Raw genomic sequence first — 21,181 nt, 5'->3', positions numbered from 1 at the left:
TTAATAGTTAATATTTAATTATATTAATAATATCCTTTTCTACATTGTTGGGTAACACATTTTGAGACTCTTCATCTTTGATTCTATCTAACATAACAAGAATATCATCATCATTTAATAGCTCTTTTCCATGCACTTACTATTGTATGCTACTTTACTTCATTCCATCTTGTAACCCACATGTAAATAACAATTTTTATGTTATAATTTTTGATATTGGCAGATATCTTAAATTATAACATAAATATGGATAACATTCATCTTAAATTATAACTTAAATTATGGATAACATTCATCCATATAAGAAACAGCTTAGTTAGGTGCTGTCTCATTGATAGGAGATTCAGAACCAGGGACATGAACACAGAATTGTAGGGAGCTACAGATGACATGAAATTTGCCTTCAGGCAGCATGTTGTATATGATTGGAATAAATTTAATTTCCTTCTAAGATGACTGTAAAACGATAGTGTCTATTAGTTTCATGTTTATATTTTATCACTAACATTTTTTATTCATATCCAGCAGAATTAATAAAAGTTTAGTTTCATTCATTGAAATAACATGTAAGAAAAGCACAACATTTTTAAAATTTCAAATTTTGCAATCTATTATTAAAAGGTTAAGCATTGGTCTACTTTAAACAGAATTAAAAAAAAAAAACATTTGTTGGGCAACAGGTGCTGTGCGACCATGTTTATTATTGTCAGGACTGCTACCAGGTTAATGGTTCTATATCCAAATAATTCTTCCTTAATTTAGTTTTACTGGAAATGTCTTAGAGCTATTAATTTTCTAGCTTCCACTGAAGAATACCTAATCAAGAAATGCCTTACACAAATTGAACAAAAATCTGTGACTTCCACTTCTTGATGCAAAGCTTGCATCTATTGATTATGGTTTAATGAATTTAACTATACCCATTAGCAGGTTTGTGTGTGACTCAGTCTTGAAAATTCTAAAGAAAAAACTTTGTCACTGTTCAGAGTACATCCATTATTTAACCTCATTTGCATAAATTTCTTGCCCTCTCTCTCTCTTTCATACACCAGCTTTCATTTCATTTTAGACACTTATTTTAAATGAAAAAAAGGAAAAAATACCTGTAAAAAGCATACAACTGTCTTTTTTTTCCCTTTTTTTCCCCTGCAGAATTTAAATTGCATAAGATGTTATGGTCTTAGGTTTCATGGTAAAATAAACTGCAACTTTTTTATGGGCTGCCTTGTTACTGCACTACTTTCAAACAAATGACATCACTGGGAGGAGGTTATTTTGCCATTTCTTTTAAATGATGAGACACTGCTATGACAGCATACTTGGTAACTTACTGATCCTGCATCAGATAGCAGATAGTCTCTAGTGACAAAACCTAGAAAAAACAAAAATAAATTGTTCAATGTGAGCTGCCTTGAGGTATAAAAGGGTACTTCAAAAATTACAAAATAGCTGAGTAACCTTTTGGTGATATCATTTGTTTGAAAGTAGTGCAGTGCCAAGGAACTTACCTGATAGGCTGAGTTCATTTTACCATGTACTTAAGATGAAGTGTTTGTCTATGCAGTTTTTCCTGCTTATATCAAGAAAAACAAGATAGGCTCACACAGCATCTTTGAGCCTATAGAGTTTCCAAAAATGGCTTAAATATTTAGCAATATATATGCCAAAGCATTAAATGGATGAATACTACAAAAAATAAAAACAGTATAAATATCATAGACAGTTTTCATTGATATGGATTCTGTTTGTGTCGATCCACTAGTGATATACTGGCTTATGTTACTCATCTATGGACAAATTCAATAGAAAAGTTTGTAACTCAAGCAGTTGCTTTTGACACTTCAAAGGCTTTTGATCACATCTGGCATAAAGGCCTTCTAAATAGGCTTCCATCTTATGGATTGCTAACTGTTTTACTGCGATTGTATATCCAGTTTTCTCTCTGACCGCTCACTGCAGGTGATGCGACAGACTGCTCTCTGTCTTCTGACCTCTCCACTAATGTTGGTGTTCCCCAATGTTCAGTTCTTTCTTCCACTCTTTACTCTCTTATATATCAATGACCTTCTTACATTGACGGGAAATCCTATCCATAGTTTTACTGATAATAGCACATTGCATTCCACTTTCCAGCTTGAGAAACCTTGTCCTGCATAAACAGCTTCAGCTTCTCAAATATCGACTACCAATTCCTTAAATGCTGATCCCAGGTAATTCTCCAATGGGGCAAAGGTAACTTATTTAATTTCCTTCTAAAACTCAGTCCTGTATTATATTTCACAAAAAGGATTCTTCTGCTTCTGTGCTTATCTTCTATTACACTCAGATTTCTATACGAGATTACATATTTCTAATACAGATTACCTGACTTCTAATCTCGCTTGGCATAAACAACTCACAAATATTGCTTCCTCTGCTTCTGAAAAATTAGGTTTTCTCTTTTGCTCTTGTTACTTTTCTTCTAAACAACTACTCATTCTGTACAAATGTCAAATCCATCCTACCATGGAATATTGTTGCCACATTTGGGTTGGTATCCCAAACCCTCTACCAGGCTTCTAAACTCCATTCAAAAGAGGGCAGTCAGGTTAATTAACAACCGATCTCTTGCAAAGTCTCTGCACTCTCTGTCTCATAGATGTTGTGTTTCTACTGTGTGCCTTTCCTATAGATACTTCCATGGGCACTATTCTGATGCAATGGCTCCTGTAATCCCCCCTTCCCCCCCTCTCTCTCTCTCTCTCTCAAACCAGTCTGAACATGTACCACAGTGGATCAACATCCATTCACCGTTCAACTTCAAATTCACCAAGTCAACTTTTCTTCTTTATCATTTATTCCTTCAGCTTCTGTTTTCTGGAATGATCTCCCTTCATGCATATTTCCTGAAAATTACAGTCTGCAGAAATTAGAGTTGTTTTCAACAGATATCTTCTTTCATCTTCTAAATTTTAAACCCATATGCAATACTAAGTATTATAGGTTCTAATACTTTTTGTGTTTGGGGTTTTCATTAAAAAAAAAAAAAAGTGATTAACAGCAGATGCAAGCAGAAATGAAATTATTCTTGTGCTGCATTTATTGGGACTTGCAGTATTCTGAAAACAAAATGTTGGGAATTACAAGGTATCACCATAGGTCAAACAAATACATGGGCTGTTTTAGGGTTCCTAAGAATAAAAACAGGTGCACATATACTTGCTTGTACACTAACATTATGAGAATAGTAAACAGATTTGATGGATTTTAAATATTGGTTGTTATCAAATGCTGACACTGTAGGGATACTGGAAACGTGGTGCCACTCCAACATAAGGGATGTGGATTTTGAATATGGTGAGTATAATGTATACAGAAAGGACAGGCATGACAGGAGGGGATACATATGCTATTCATTAAGAAGCACATAGAATCTAAGGTAGTTTACCCACTTGATGAGGGTAGCCAGTACAATACTGGTTCAGTTTGCTGTAACATAAGCAGTGGGAAAACAGTAATGAGAGTAGGAAAGTGTAATATGTCAAATGACTGTGAACAGTATAACAAACAACTATACAGCAATTAATCTCACACATTAGCAGGACTTTTATGGATTTATTAGATGGCTGTTTTTTTACAGCAGCATATTAGAAAGACAACAAAAGAAAACAGTATTCATGATATTATTATCAGCAGTCACTCTTCATGCATTAAGAAACTAAAAATAAAAAAAAAACACTAGATGGCAGTGATCATAATATATTGATGTGCAATTTATTTAAAGATACAACTACTGTCAATGTTAAAGGCAAGGGGTTTTGCTTTCATGAAGGTAACTACAGTAGTCTTAGATAGTTTTTAAATTCTTTACAGTGGGACCAACTGATTATGTTGCCAGCTGCAAACTCTAAATGGGAAGCATTGAGGAAAGTAATTGCAGAAGTTACTAAGCTTTTTATACCAACTAAAAGATATTGCTCAAGGTTTAGAAGTACATGGATATTAAATGACTTGATAAGAATAGTGGCAGAGAAGAAAAATGCATTGGATAATTATAAATTATCGGACAAACACAAACCTACACTAACTACATACTAGTCTCTGGTCAAGTTGCTAAACGGATTCGACAAGCTAAGGCAGATTATGACTAAGAAAAGTATCAAAGAGCTCTTTGATTATGTTAAAGGAAAGGAATGAACCACATTGCTCCACTAGATATGAATAGCACAACTATTGATGTCTTTTTAGGTTGCTGACAAACTGAATAAATATATTTTACATTTACATTTATGCATGAAGAAGTTTTAGAGATGGGAACACCAGAAGTATACCAAGTTAACATTTGTATACTCGTATACCAAGTATACCAGTATACCAAGCTAAAAGTGAGAGTTAAATGATTTTGTGATAACTAAAAATAAAGTAGAAGAGAAATTATTGATGCTACAAGTAAATAAGGCACCTGAGGGTCATGGGCTACGTCAAATTTTATTAAAAGGAGCAGCAAAAGAGGTTAGCAAGCATTTGGCCATAATTACAAGTTCATTCTTGGATTCAGGGGTGGTCTTTATAGATTGGAGATATGCAATTGTCTCTCCTATTCACCTAGGGGATAAAAGGGAAACTTAATAATTAGAGACCTCTAAGCTTGAATTTTGTTCCAGAGAAAATAATGGATTCAGTGATTAAATTAAATCATATAACCGTCTTTCTGTCAAGATTATCTTGACAGAAAGACGGTTATATGATTGCAGTACTGTGCAATCACATTGCAATACTGTGCCCCTTTCTGTTTTCAGCATCAATTAACAATATTTTGAAGGCATATCAAACCTATTGTCTAAGTTTGTAGATGATACAAAGGATAGCAGGGTGGTTAATGACATGATTCAAGGTGTAATACAGTTGGACAAATGGGCTGAGAAGTGACAGTTGAGGTTTAACATTGATGAATGGAAAGTATTGCAATATGGGCAGCAGTAAGCCCAGACTAAAATACCAACTGGGTGGTATCACACTCGGGGCTATCGAGAATGAAAGAAACCTAGGGTTAATTGTACAGGCTGACATGAAGTTCTCAGAGCAGTTTAGCCTCCAGGCTACTAGGACATCTCATGGGATTCTGTCAATGATATATAAGAATTTTGCTAGCAAGGACAAGGAGTTGATTATCCAGTTGTTTTTTTTTTTTTTTTTTTTGTTAGTTGTTGGCGCATTGGATTCTGTGGCCATAATGCACCTCCTAAGGTTTTTGCACTAATCTGATCCAAGCCCAAGGCGGGATTTGAACCCACGACCTTTGGGTTGCCATGCAGGCACTTTACCCACCTGGCTAGCCTGGTCGGCTCCAGTTGTATAAGGCAATGGTTAGGCCAAATCTTAAATACTGCATACAAGTCTGGAAGCTTCATTTTAAGAAGAATCTGTCTCTGTTCTAATGAGTGCAGAGAGAGAGAGAGAAGAGAGAGAGAGAGAGAGAGAGAGAGGGGGGGGAACAACAAGATTAGTCAAGGAGAGAAAGGGTACTCTTACCAAGAAAGACTTCAGTTCTGAAATTGCATCACTTGGAAGCCAAGTGTCTGCAAGGAAATCTGACTGAAATGTTTAAGGCTTTAAATGAATCGAGTAAACTAAATTCTGATGGCATCCTTGCTCTTTCGAGGACAACACACATAAGTGGGAATAAATTTATATTGAGAAAAGATGATTGCAGGATAGATGTACAAAAATTTATTTTCAGCTAGAGAGTAATTGATAATCGGAACAAATTTTCATTTGGTGGAATGGAAATGGATAGTATCTTGTAATACTCTTGTAATATTCTTGTAAAATTTGCTTATTTCATCCCAAATAGATTGGAATATGCAAAATAACCATTTTGCTCAGAGCTAGGAAAAGGATGTTATGACAGAGGCACTCTCCTCAATCATAAGGCTAGAAAGGGTGCAGTTGCTAAGGGATTTAATGACTTGAATGATGATGCAGATTCTGTGTTATGGTTAGTTGAAAACCAGAGCAGCACACTTCCGTGTAACTGCCAGACAATGAAAAGGCAGGTTTTGGTGTAGAAGTACCTCATCCCAACTCTAATCTTCCTTCGTGGCAAGAGATGTTACTTAAAATATTAATCATCCCCATTATTTTCTCTTTTAATAAGAGAATAATAGAGATTTTTATTTAATTTATTTCTGTTTTACAAAGTACTTTCTCAATTTTAATACTTTTTTTTTGCATCTTTCACTGATAATTATGATTTTATTTTTAGGGATTTTGGTCAGTGGGTACATGCTTTATTATCTTGCTAACTTGGGTTGTTATGGTTTTCATAAAGTCATGGAGAGCCTTACTTGCTCTGATTGCTATTCCACCATTCATGGCAATTATATTGTGCAGGGTAAGTTTATTCAGCAATACCTCGCTTAGCACGGTTTCAAACAGCACAGGTTTCACTATAACACGGTTTTCAATTAAGTTTAAGTCAAAAATTTAGTGTGCATATTAAAACTCATTCAATAGCCTAGACACAGTCTACATATATATATGCTGCATTGTCGTAGTCTAGGTATGGTACAATATTCAGCTGTGCCAACCCTATTGTCTCATATGTGCATGTGACAATAGCTCCCCTCAGTCAGTCAACTGCAACATGCAACAGTATTCAGTATTCTTAATTTCACCTTGTTTTTGAGAAGACGTGACAGCTTTTCAAACTTTTCATTTCACATTTTTTTACCCCTTTAAATACAATTGAAAATATATCTGCATCTTGGCTAGAAATCACTGCCAACAACATGCATTCTTTTGGCAGCATCTTTTGCCCCATTTGGTAAATGATTTCGCTGGTTTTGAATCGCAAGTTCAGACAACTGCCAAAAACATTGTGAAGATTGGAAAAGACTTGGGATTCGAAACTTTGGACACTGTCAATGTATGTGACTGCATTGACTCACATGCAAGTGACTTAGATGGTGCAATTCTCCTTAGGTGCCTCCGTAGCCAGGAGGGAAGGAGCAGTAGTGCGTAGCACATGCTTCTTGATTAGACCGGGGTTCGAGCCCATCACCACCAAATACGGAGGATGCAGAAAGGTCAGGGAATGACCACTGCATATCCCCAGAGCAATATGACCTTAGTTGCCAGTGCTCCTAAAAACCAAACTAACAACAATAACAACAACAGCAACTCTCGTTGAAATTGATGAGCAAGCTGCATATGAAGAAGAGGAAAACAATTCTGAAATGGCACCAAAAATGTTTTCAACAGAAGATTGGAGAGTTTTTTTTGGGGGAGGGGGTTGACATGGCCTGCGAGGCGATTATGAATGGAGATCCAATGTTGAACATAGCATCAAGATACAGCAAATTTTACAAGATGGGATTCGATGCTACAAAGACTTGAATGTCAAGAAAAAGAAAAGACTTCACCAGACTTCATTATCGAAATACCTAAATAAACAACCACCTTTTTTAAAGCTTTTTTCTCGTCTCTTATGATGTTACCTTTTTATTAAAAAAATGTTTGCAATTGTTTTTATTTCAAATCCTTTTAATTGGCTATCAAGTGCAAATTGTTCATAGATTTATTATAATTTGTTTATAGACTATTTCTCTGGTATGCATTCAATTAAAACATAACACGGAATAGTTTCGATACCAATTATCAGTGCTATCCGGGTTATTGCTGTAATTGGCATTCTTATGTAGTATTATATATTAAATGTAGAGTATCAATTAATTTGATAATGTAAATAAAATAAATCTCATTTACATTATCAAATCTTATTTATCTTTTCATAAAATCTTTAGTTACCTTTAAATTTCATAATATTAGCATTTGATGCAAGCAAGTTGCATAGGATGCAAGAAAGCAAGCTATATAGCATCAGCCAAAAAAAAAAAAAAAAAAAAACCCCTCCCATTTAACCCATCTATTCACTTCAGTTGTTTGTCTATTTCTGCCTTGAACTTATTTAAGTTGTTGACCTCCATGACAACATATGGAAGTTTGTTCCAACTATCAACCACCTGCTGGCTAAAGGCAAATTTCAGCACATCTATTCTACGTCTTTTCTCAATTTGAATTTATGTTCCCTCAGGTGAGTAATCTGAACAAGAGGTAGAATCCCATTAGCATTAAGCTTGCTCAAACCATTCAAGGCCTTGTACACCTCAATTAGATCACCTCGCAGGTGCCTAGTCTCCAGTAGCTGCAATTCGCAGAACTTAAGCTCTTTCTTGGTAAGAGCACCCATTTGTTTCTCTCACCAATCTTGTTGACCTCCTCTGTACTTGTTCCAACAGCTCTTCATCCCTCCTAAGATGAGGCCTCCAGACCTATATGCAGTACCCAAGGTGTGGCCTGACCATTGCTTTATACAAAGGGATAATAACCTCCTTATCCATGCTAGCAAAATTTCCATATATCATTAACAAGACCTCAAGAGCTGTCCTAGCAGCTTGTCTCCACTGCTAAGAAAACTTCATATCTCACTGCATAATTAAACCAAGATCTTTTTCATATTCTCTTACCCTGAGTGTAGTACCACACAGTTGGTACATTACCCTGGGGTTACTGCTACCCTTATGCAGTACTTTAAATTTGTCAATGTTAAACTTCAGTTGCCACCTCTCAGCCCATCTGCTCAACTTTTCCAGATCCATTTGCAGTAGCATACTATCGTTACTGTCATTAACAACCCTGAGAACCTTCGTATCATTTGCAAACTTAGATATTAACCCTGATATACCTTCCTCAATATCATTGATAAATACCAAAAACAACAATGGGCCTAACACTGAACCCTGAGGGATTCCACTAATAACATTAGTCCATGAAGAGCAGTGTCCACTGATAACCACTATCTGTCTTCTCCCGCTCAATCATCCTTTTATCCTTTGTAGCAACTTGCCCTTAATGCCATACTGCACCAATTTGTATAGTAGTCTTTTGTGTGCCACAGTATCAAAAGCTTTCCTAAAATCCAAGTATATCATATCAAAATATTTTTGCATCCAGTTCCTTTGTGGCCACATCATAGTATCACAGACTTCTCCTTAAATAGAAAGGGTGCAAGAATATTTGATGACGCTATCGAGGCAGTGTTAGATGGATCAGAAAGCTGCTAGCTTGGGGGGATATATTAACAGTAGTCGCTGGCAGAGGTGAAAGTGATTCTTGCACTGCTTCTATTGGAATGAGCAGCAGCCTGGAAAACAAGGTGCAGGAGATTCCAGGGACTGCTAGGAGTCATTGTGGAAAAAGTAAACAAGGGCTGTGTTAGGGTAGCTGAGAATAGGAACAGGGGCATGTATACTTGTGTGTACCCCAATGCTAGGAGTTTGGTAAATAAATTTGATGAATTTGAGATTATGGTTAAAACATCAAAGGCAGATATTGTTGGGATATCAGAGACGTGGTGTCACACAGATATAAGGAATGCAGAACTGGAATTTGGGGAGTACAATGTGTACAGGAAGGATAGACAAGATAGGAAGGGAGGAGGGGTTATGCTATTAGTTAAGAAACACATAAAATCCAAGAAAGTGCAGTGTCAAGTCAGTTTGGTGTGACATAAGCATTGGGAGATCAAATTTGAGAGTAGCAGTGTGTTATAGGCCTAATGACTCTGATGAGTATAATAAACAACTGTACAGAGAAATAGAGTGGGCCAGTAAATCAGAGTGTCCTATATTGGGGGATTTTAATTTCCCAGATATTGATTGGAATTTGTCACACACTAGCAAGGCTTTTTTGGATTTATTGGATGATTGTTTTCTACAGTAGCATGTTCAGGAGGCAACTAGAAGGAGTAATACTCTTGATCTGATTATCAGTAGTGATTCTTCATGCATTAAGAATCTGCAGATAAAAGGAACCACTAGCTGCCAGTGGTCACAGTGTGCTGAAGTGAGATTTACTCAAAGAGGTAACTACCATCAGGGGTAAAGGGAAGGGTTTTTGCTTTTGTTAAGGTAACTACAGTGGTCTGAGACAGTATTTAAATTCTATACAGTTGCACCAACTGATGATGTTACCAACAGCAATTTCAAAATGGAAAGCATTCAAAGAATTAATCTTTGAAGCTACTAGTCTTTTCATCCCAACTAAGAAATATTGTTCAAGGTTTAGGCTTAAATGGATGTCAGATAAACTAATGAGACATGTGGCAGAGAAGAAAAATGCATGGGATACATAGAAAAGAATAGCGAAAGCTTAAAAAGCGGTACTCACCTTGAAATTAATCTGCGATGGTTTACTTAGGTAGCGTGGTTAATGTTTAAGTTGAATTGTTAAATTGAAAAATTAAAAGGGAGGGAAGTAGGTAAAAGTTGACTGAGTTAAATAGGCGCAAGGAAATAGAAGTGCACATCCAATCCTTGGTTGTCATCGAAATAAAAGAAAAGAAAAGAATAGTTAAAAACTGTAAGTGAATCCGGTGAAGCCAATAGTCTTTACGAGACTTTCGTTAGTTAAAGAACGTCTTCAGTTGGCAATGTGTGGGGAGAGAACGCGCATGGTATTTTAAGAATAAAAAATTATACTCTCGTGATGCCTTTTTTGACATGTGGGAACTTTAATCTCGAGAGGTTCCAAATTGGGGAAAGATTGAAGGGGAGTTTAGAATTTAGAATTTTGAGGTTAGAGTGGTGCTTGTACCATTCAATAACTAGGGCTTCATATTGGAGTATTCTGTAGCTGGATTTTAGTTTAATGATGGAAATGGCAGAGTCGATGAGCGGGTTGTGGTTGTGAGTCTGGGCATGAGTTGTAAGTTCTGTGACAGATTGGTTAGACATGAGACTATGGAAATGGTAGTAGGCACGGGTGTTGGATGTTTTTGATGAGCCAAATTTAGTAGTGGCACTTCCGATATAACATGTGTTGCAGTTTTGTTGACAATTAATGAGGTATATAATATTATGAAGGTCGTTTGTAGGATATTTGTATGTGTCTTTATAAAATTAATTTAATTAATTTTTTTCACATTCCTTATTCTCTCTGATGCCTTTAGACATGTCTAATAATCATAAAAAAACTCAACTAACTAGTATACTCATCAAATATTTTTCCAATAAGTTACACATTGCCTTTTTACAAAAATGTCTCCACCACAATATCATCCCCAAATTTGCCCGCCTTTTTCCTAAAAATAATTGCAAAAAAAAAAATATCCACATATCGTACACCGCACTTCTATTATGATCATCCGTGAAGAAATCAGGAAGAGATATAACAAAAAATATAGCCTTTTAAATAGTATACACCAACTCAGATTTTACCTTAAAAAAGAAATGACCCCCTCATGCCTGGATCGAGTTCACCAACAAAAACAATACGCGTATTAATGCTACCAACCAAGAAATAATACAAAGACATAATAAAAAATGGAATTCCCTTACGACTCGTTCCCCCGCAAAAATCACCACCGTTAACCTCTCTTCCAAATCTTTTACACCCGCTGAACTTTCTGGCCTGGAATATGGCTTTAATTTTGCCATCAAAAATCAACATTACCCTATAAAAGACTGCATCGTTGAACTCCAGTCCAAACTCGAACATCAGCCCGATAAATGGCGCCTAATGCACCAAACAAATAGTATTATTAATACCAAACTTTCTTCCTGCTCTAATATAAAAAAACAACAGCTTATGGATTTACACAAACTCAGTAAAACTTCTAACGTTATTATTCAAAAAGCTGATAAAGGTGATACGATCGTTATAATAGATAAAGACACCTACACCGAAAAATTAGAATCCATCTTAGCAGACCCAAACACATACATAAATGTTAATAACCATAACATCGTAAGACTCAAAAATAAACTCGACATAATTCTCAGGAAACTCAGGCAAAATAGGGAAATCAACCTTTCCACACTACAGCAAATTGGAATTCGCAATAACATCCTCCCCCACATGTTTGGGATTATCAAGTTACACAAAGCTGACCACCCTTTAAGACCAATTGTATCATACAGCAATTCAGCTTTCGCTAATTTATCTTCCTTCCTGGTCAAAATTATAACCTCCCTTACTAAATTTTCCACATTCAAGATCAATAACACCAATCAAGCTTTTCAAAAAATTAATAATATCATAATATCCGATACAGACATCCTAGCTTCCTATGACGTTACTTCTTTTTACACAAATGTCCATATTCCATTTACTTTACAAGCCTTACGCAAACTCTTAGAAACAGATGATACCTTAACAAAACGTACCTCCCTTTCTATAGACCATATCCTTGAACTCGCCACCCTTCTATTAGAAGCAAGATTTTTTAGATTCAACTGAAAAATCTTCCAACAAATATTTGGCTTACCAATGGGACTGGGGATTTCGGCCCCATTATCCGAAATCTACCTAGCCGCCATTGAAGGCCAAATTCTACACCCCTTTCCCCCTGAACTAAAACTATACATGCGCTATGCCGACGACATTCTTGTAATAGGCAACAGATCCATTATTGATAACCTCTTCGTAAAACTTAACTCTGTACACGATAGACTTAAATTCACCCTTGAAATTGGACAAAATAATCAGATAAATTTCCTTAATCTTACTATCTATATAACAGGCACAAAATTAAATACGAAAATTTTCAGGAAAAATACAAACACCGGCAAATACTTACATTTTGCTTCTCATCACCCTCTAAACACTAAAAAGGCAGTTTTATATAACCAAATTCACAATGCACTAAAGTATAGTTCCTTGCCCACTGACCTTCACAATGAAATACAGTATATTACTGACAAATTTATATCCAGAGGTTACCCCCACCAACTTATTTTAAATACAATCCTTAATGCTAAAAATAAAATTAAATCTAACACCCCAACTAAAGACAAAAAAAAAAGAAACATCCGCATAGTCCTCCCTCACCACAATGAACTAGCAGGACAGTTCCGACGCCTATTTAACAACACTGATATCTCCCTTGTTTTTTCCACCTACAACAAATTAGGATCCTTCTTCAGCACCTATAAAGACACATACAAATATCCTACAAACGACCTTAATAATATTATATACCTCATTAATTGTCAACAAAACTGCAACACATGTTATATCGGAAGTACCACTACTAAATTTGGCTCATCAAAAACATCCAACACCCGTGCCTACTACCATTTCCATAGTCTCATGTCTAACCAATCTGCCACAGAACTTACAACTCGTGCCCAGACTCACAACCATAACCCGCTCATCGACTCTGCCATTTCCATCATTAAACTAAAATCCAGCTACAGAATACTCCAATATGAAGCCCTAGTTATTGAATGGTACAAGCACCACTCTAACCTCAAAATTCTAAATTCTAAACTCCCCTTCAATCTTTCCCCAATTTGGAACCTCTCGAGATTAAAGTTCCCACATGTCAAAAAAGGCATCACGAGAGTATAATTTTTTATTCTTAAAATACCATGCGCGTTCTCTCCCCACACATTGCCAACTGAAGACGTTCTTTAACTAACGAAAGTCCTCGTAAAGACTATTGGCTTCACCGGATTCACTTACAGTTTTTAACTATTCTTTTCTTTTCTTTTATTTCGATGACAACCAAGGATTGGATGTGTATACTTCTATTTCCTTGCGCCTATTTAACTCAGTCAACTTTTACCTACTTCCCTCCCTTTTAATTTTTCAATTTAACAATTCAACTTAAACATTAACCACGCTACCTAAGTAAACCATCGCAGATTAATTTCAAGGTGAGTACCGCTTTTTAAGCTTTTGCTATTCTTTTCTAGTCTATTAACACGGTACTTGAAGATTTCTAAAAATTTCGTATGGGATACATATAAATTAACAGGTGACACGGATGCCTATGATAGATATAAGCTGGTCTGTAACCAAGTCACAGAGGAGGTTAGGCAGATTACAAGAAATCTTTGGCAAAAGATGCAAAGAAAAACAGCAAAGAGTTCTTTACTTATGTAAACTATAGAAGGAAGGGGATGAATCAGATTGCTCCACTTGATATCAACGTTTCAACTGTTGATGATCCTCCTCAGGTAGCTAACAAACTAAATGTGTATTTTGCATCTACATTCACACATGAGTCATTATTCAGGGAAGGAAATGTCAAAGGTGAATTAAACTCTGGCAGTGAGCTAAACGATTTTTTAATAACTGAGAGCAAAGTGGAGGATAAAATTGTTGAAGAAAGGCACCTGGAGTGGATGGGATCTATCCAGTTATATTAAAGGAGGCAGCAAAGGAAGTAAGCAAACTCTTAGCCATAATTACCAGAGCTTCCTTGGCCTCAGAGGTGGTGCCAGTGAATTGGAGATGTGCAAGTGTGACCCCAATTCACAAAGGAGAATCAAAGGGCAACACAAGTAATTACAGACCTGTTAGTTTAACTTCTGTTCCTGAGAAATTAATGGAGTCACTAGTTAAAGAAGCACTGCAGGATCACTTACACAAGACTGCAGTTCTAGCTCGGACACATCATGGGTTTGGTAAGGAGAGGTCTTGTCTGACCGATTTGATTGGATGCTATGATGTGGTCACAAAGGAACTGCATGCAAAGAATAATTTTGATATCATATATTTGGATCTTAGAAAGGCTTTTGATACTGTTGCACATGGAAGACTGCACAAATTGTGGCAGTGTGGCATTGGAGGCAAATTGCTGCTATGGATAAAGGGATGGTTGAGTGGGAAAAAACAGTGTTATAATCAATGGACACTGCTCTTTGTGGACTAATGTTATTATTGGAGTCCCTCAGGGTTCAGTATTCGGTCCATTGTTGTTTTCTGTATTTATTAATGATATTGATGATGGTATATTAGGCTTAATGTCCAAGTTTGCAGATGATATTAAGGTCGACAGGGTTGTGAATGACACTAATGACAGTAAGCTGCTGCAACAGGATCTAGAAAAGTTGAGCAGATGGGCTGAGAGGTGGTAACTGAAGTTTAACATTGACAAATGTAAAGTACTGCATATGGGAAGCAGTAACCCCACAGTAATGTTTCAGCTGTGTGATACTACACTGACAGTGGTAGAGAGTGAAAAGGACCTGGAGTTAATTGTGCAGGCAGATATGAAGTTTTCTGAGCAGTGCAGATGGTCTGCAAGTGTAGCTCATAGAGTTTTGTCAATGATATACAGGAATTTTTCTCAGAGGGATAAGGAGGTGATTATCCCCTTGTATAAGGCCACATCACGAGTACGGTATATAGGTCTGGAGGCCTAATTTTAAGAAAGATGTTGTAGAGCTGCTGGAACGAGTACAGAGAAGAGAAACAAGATTATTGAATGGAACAAAGGGTTGCTCTTATGAAGAAAGGCTGAATTTTTGCAAATTGCAGTGTCTGAAGACTAGGCACCTGTGAGGCGATCTGATTGCCGTGTATAAAGCCTTGAATGGTTTGAGCATGCTCAGTGCTGATGAAATTCTTCCTTTTGCTCAGAATAATTGTCTGAGAGGGCATAAATTCAAATTGAGGAAAGACAGTTGTAGGATAGATGTGTGGAAGTTTGCCTTTAGCCAGCAGGTGGTTGATTGTTGGAACAAACTTCCATCTGTCATTGTAGAAGTTGATATACTTAAATAGATTCAAGGCAGAACTAGACAAGCATTTGGAGCAAGTGGATGGGTGAAATGAGAAAGTTTTTTTTTTTTTTTTTTGGCTGATGCTACTTAAGCTTGCTTTCTTGCATTATGTGCCTTTACTAATGCTATTGCTAAAACCCATGCTGTGTCTGAATTCTGTGAACCTAATACAGGTAAACCTCATATAACACGGTAGTTAAGTTCCTATAAAATGTCATGTTGTGCGAAACCATATTATACGGGACTAAGAAAAAGTACAAAAAGGGGGTTACATTCCAAAAGCTAACAAAAATACAGAAATATTTCATTAACAAAATGTTAAAAAAAATACACCATTCTAGATTTCGTGTATCTTCTACTGTCTTAAAAAAAAATCAGTAATCTGGGTCCTGGGTTTGTTTGCTTTTTCTTGATAAATCTTTGTGAATTTCATTGTATGGAACCAAGCATTTTTGAAGCTCCCTTTTGAACTTTGGGCTCCTTTCATTTAATAATCTTCATTCAAAAATAAGATTCTAATTGCTCAGCTAAGTTTATGCCTTCCCATATGCTTTTTAGTATAAAATTTGGAAGTTTAGAATTTTTTCATCTGCGCTATCATTCTCTGAATTTATTTGGTTTTACCTCCAATACCATTTCCACCAATTCGCTTCACTACCCTCTTTTTCTACCAGTAATTCTTGAACGTCTTCAGTAATCATATCTCTATTTTTTTAGGAGCATAGGCAACTAAGGCCATGTTTCTCTTTGTATATTGTCTGTCCTGAGGTAGATTTTCTGTTTTGCTGGAGAAAAACCCGAGATTCCATGAGGAAAAACCATGCTACCCTTGCCTGAGCCCTACTAACTCAGCCACATTGTGTAAAAGACCCATAAAAATTCCTCCCATCATCGATGGGATTCAAACTCTGGTCTTTTCCATCTGTTGTGGTGGGGGGAGAGCGCAATTCTATCAACTGTGCTACCCACAAGGGCTTGATTAGTCATATCATCAAAACCTTTCCCTTCTACCAACATATCAAGTTCTACTTTCGCACCAATTCCATTTTCTGCCAGTTCGACCATATTTCCTGAATGAACTGACTCTGCCATACATTTTTCCACACATATTTAATGTTGACAGTTTTACTTCTTTCAGCAGTAAAGCTATGGTTCTGACACAGTCCACAATTGAGAAATGTTTCCATGCCTCCATTACTTCGATAGATTCGAAATCAATTTTTTTCCAAAATCCATCGCAATGATTTTCTGATGTAATGAGTTTTAAAAGTGGATATAATGCCTTGATCAAATGGCTGAATGAAAGAAGTTGTATTAACCAAGTACAACTGTGGTGGTAGGAACATAACTTCAATGTTTGGATGACTTAAATCATTTGGATGGCCTGGTGTGCTATCCAATAGTAATAAACCTTTGAAATCTAGATTTTTCCACAAGTTCAATAGCACAGAACATAATATGGGGATTTCCCAACAAAATAAAATACGGGGATTTCTCAATTTTTTTTGACTAGCGAGTCAAAAGTGAGAATTCAGAAAGAGTGGAAATGTTGAAAAATTACATCCAACATAAAAATAGTATGGTTTCTCCTGCACAAAAGCTCCAAAAATGCCCTGTTATGTGAGGTTTACTGAAATTCTCTAACTGTGTTAGAGCAAAATTGTGTAATATAAGTACCGTGTTGTGCTAGAATTGCCACAATTTATCAATCACGTTAGAGTGAAACCATGTTGTAGAAGAAAAATGTTATATGTGGGTTGCCTGTATTGATTTTTATTAGGTATTATATTGTTCCTAACTGTGATCCAGTCCCTATGATAGGCTCTTATCAAAACAACCAATAGTTATCAGTCACTGATAGGACCAAGTGTATCAAGAACATAATTTATTGTAGCAGTGATATGATTTAACAATAAATGTCTCTTTTTAAAGTTAAATGTCCTTGAAAATTTTTATAATTCAGCAAAGAATAAAATTACATTGCATAATGCTAAATTACTAAATTGCATGTATGTGAAAATTAATCAATTTTAATAAGTCAGTGCCTAACACCTTATTGTGAAGAAGTTTGTGATCACCCTTCATTAGTGACATGTAGAATAGTAATATTCTATTAATGTCTTATGGATAGCTTCAAATAAAAATAAATAAAATAAAAAAATATGCACTTTTAGTATTAGTTTTAAAATGGCAAAATGATATAAGGAAACAAAACCTTTATATAGCATTTACCATAAAAAATAAATAAAAATTAGATAAAATAAAATGACTCCCAAGTTTTAAATTTTATCTACCCCTTCCAAATATTTATCTAATTATGCTTTAAATCTACATAAGCTCCCTACCTCTACAAAACTAGGTGGGAAGTTTTTTCAGTAATTTTTACTCTTAACTAATGGAAATTTTTTTTATGTATCCGGTCAACATCTTTTCTTAGTTTGAATTAAACAAAATACAGTGTCTCCTTGTTTGTATTATCCTAGAAGTAGAAAATATGTTTCCATTATTAAGTTTGCTCAATCGTTTTTTGGCTTTATATATCTTAGTTGGTTCCCCCCCCCCCCACAACGAATATTGCTATTTTCCAGACTTTTCAGTGTACTGAAGTGTCCTTGCATATCCATGAAATTCCTTACCTGAATGATGGAATTAACATAATGCTATCATTCAAGTAAGAAATTTTTATAATAGTGCATGCTGAGCTGGCTAAATCATCCTATTTGTATTATTGTACCAGCAGATATTTCCCTAAATGGAAAAAAGAAGTTACACTTTACGGAGAACATTGTGAATAGTCACGAGGGTAAGGAACCTTTTACTCAGTAAAATTTTGCTGCTAACAGTGATAGCATTAGGTGCAAGCAGCTCAAGCAGTTACTTCACACATGTATGCTGGTACAATTATGCTGGTACAATAATACAAGTAGGATCATTTAGCCAGCTCAGCATGCACTATTATAAAAATTTCTTACTTGAATGATAGCATTATGTTAATTCCATCATTCAGGCAAGGAATTTCATGGATATGCAAAGAAACTTCAGTACACTGGGCCTTTCTTTCTCTGGGCCTTACAATGAATTATTATTGCACAGTATATTCAAGATAAAAAGGCACAATGTATTTTAATGCATGTAACAGTATTACTAAAGAAGATAAAGCATTTCAGTTATTAGCATTCGTAGATGCAAGAAAGCAAGCTTATGCAGCATCAACCAAAAAAAAAAAAAAAAACGCTCCCATTTCATCCCTCCGTTTGTTCCAAATACCTGTCCAGCTCAGCCTTAAATTTATTTAGGCAATCAACTTCCACAACAAAGGATGGAAGTCTGTTCCACCAACCAACCACCCACTGGCTAAAGGCAAACTTTCGCACATCTATCCTACATCTGTCTTTCCTCAATTTTAATTTATGCCCTCTCAGGTGATTATTCTGAGCAAGAGGAAGAATCCCATCAGCATTGAGCATGTTCAAACTATTCAAGGCTTTATACACCTATATCAGATTACCTCGCCAGTGCCTAGTCTCCAGACACTGTAATTTGCAAAACTTAAACCTTTCTTCATAAGAGCAACCCTTTGTTCCATTCACTAAACTTGTTGCCCTTCTCTGTACTCGTTCCAGCAGCTCTACATCCTTCTTAAAATGAGGCCTCCAGACCTGTATACAGTACTCAAGGTGTGGCCTGACCATTGCCTTATACAAGGGGATAATCACCTCCTTATCCCTGCTAGAAAAATTCCTGTATATCATTGACAAGACACCATGAGCTACTCTTGCAGACTGTCTGCACTGCACAGAAAACTTCATACCTGCCTGCACAATTACCCCCAGATCCTTTTTGTTCTCTACCACTGTCAGTGTAGTACCACAGAATTGATATGTTACTCTGGGGTTACTGCTTCCCATATGTAGTACTTTACAGTTGTCAATGTTAAACTTCATTTGCCACCTCTCAGCCCATCTGCTCAACTTTTCTAGATCCTGTTGCAGCAGCGTACTGCCATTAGTGTTCTTAACAACCCTGCCAACCTGCATATCATCTGCAAACTTGGACATTAAGCCTGATATACCATCATCAATATCATTTATAAATACAGAAAACAACAATGGACCCAACACTGAACCTGAGGAACTCCACTAATAATATTAGTCCATGAAGAGCAGTGTCCATTGATTACTGCTCTCTGTCTTCTCCCACTCAACCATCCCATTATCAATAGCAGCAATTTGCCACCAATGCCACAGTGCTCCAATTTGTGCAGCAGTCTTCCATGTGCCACAGTATCAAAAGCCTTTCTAAGGTCCAAATATATGATATCAAAGTTATTCCCTGCATCCAGTTCCTTTGTGACCACATCATAGTATCCGATAAAATTGGTCAGACAAGATTTCCCCTTAACAAAACCATGCTGTGTCCGAGTAACTGAAGTCTTGTCTAGATGATCCTGCAGTGCTTCTTTAACCAGTGCCTCCATTAATTTCCCTCGAACGGAAGTTAAACTAACAGGTCTATAATTACTTGTCGCCCTTTGATCCTCCTTTGTGAATTGGGGTCACATTTGCACATTTCAAGTCCATGGAAGCTCTCAGAATTATGGTTAAGGGTTTGCTTACTTCCTTTGCTGCCTCCTTTAATATAACTGGATAGATCCCATCCATCCCGGGTACCTTTTTTATGTTTATCTTCAACAATTTCTCCTCCACTTTCCTCTCAGTTATTACAAAATCATCTAGCTCACTGCCAGAGTTTAATTCACCTCTGGCATTCCCTTCCCTGAATAACTCCTCATGTTTGATTGTAGATGCAAAATACTCATTTAGTTTGTTATCCACCTGAGCAGGATCATCAACAGTTGAACCATCAATATCCAGTGGACCAATCTGATTCATCCCTTTCCTCTTTGCTGTTTTTCTTTGGATCCTTTACCAAAGATTTCTCGTAATCTGCCTTTGCCTGCCTAACCTCCTATGTGACTTGGTTACAGACCAGCTTATATCTATCATAGGCTTCCCTGTCACCTGTTAATTTATGTGTATCCAATGCATTTTTATTCTCTGCCACATGTCTCATTAGTTCATCTGACATCCATTTAGGGCTGAACCTTGAACAATATTTCTTAGTTGGTATGAAAAGCCTAGTAGCTTCCAAGATTAATTCTTTGAATGCGTCCCATTTTGAATTTGCTGTTGGTGACATCATCAATTGGTCCCACCATATAGAATTTAAATACTATCTCAGACCACTGTAGTTACCTTTACGAAAGCAAAAACCCTTCCTTTTACCCCTGATGGTAGTTACCTCTTTGAGTAAATCCCTAGGAACCACTGTGATCACTGCCACCTAGTGGTTCTGATCTGTGTGTGAACCATCAATTGATTCTAATCTGTGATCACTGCCACCTAGTGGTTCCTTTATCTGCGTGGTTCCACCTACTGGTTCCTTTATCAAGAGTATTACTCCCTCTAGTTGCCTCCTGAACATGCTGCTGTCGAAAACGATCATCCAATAAATACATAAATGTCTTGCTAGTGTGTGAATGATGAACCCACAAGTTCCAGTCTATATCTGGGAAAATAAAATCCCCAATTATAAGACACTGTGATTTACTGGTCCCCTCTATTTCT

General features: G+C 36.4%; 1 protein-coding gene across 1 annotated transcript in view; it reads left to right on the top strand.

Moving 5' to 3' along the window:
* Positions 1-21,181, top strand: part of LOC150088737 (synaptic vesicle 2-related protein-like) — a 91,672-nt gene that overhangs the window by 36,054 nt on the left and 34,437 nt on the right. Inside the window, exon 7 of the mRNA XM_090370295.1 lies at positions 6,245-6,373. Coding sequence (XP_090226421.1) covers positions 6,245-6,373 — 129 coding nt within the window. The remainder of the gene's footprint in view (positions 1-6,244; positions 6,374-21,181) is intronic.

Source organism: Mastigoproctus giganteus, chromosome 3 (genome assembly GCF_048544385.1).
Source record: "Mastigoproctus giganteus isolate SK-2022 chromosome 3, ASM4854438v1, whole genome shotgun sequence".
NCBI classification, from domain to species: domain Eukaryota; kingdom Metazoa; phylum Arthropoda; class Arachnida; order Uropygi; family Thelyphonidae; genus Mastigoproctus; species Mastigoproctus giganteus.
Note: the sequence above shows the minus strand (reverse complement) of the source record. Positions and strands in the feature narration are given on the sequence as shown.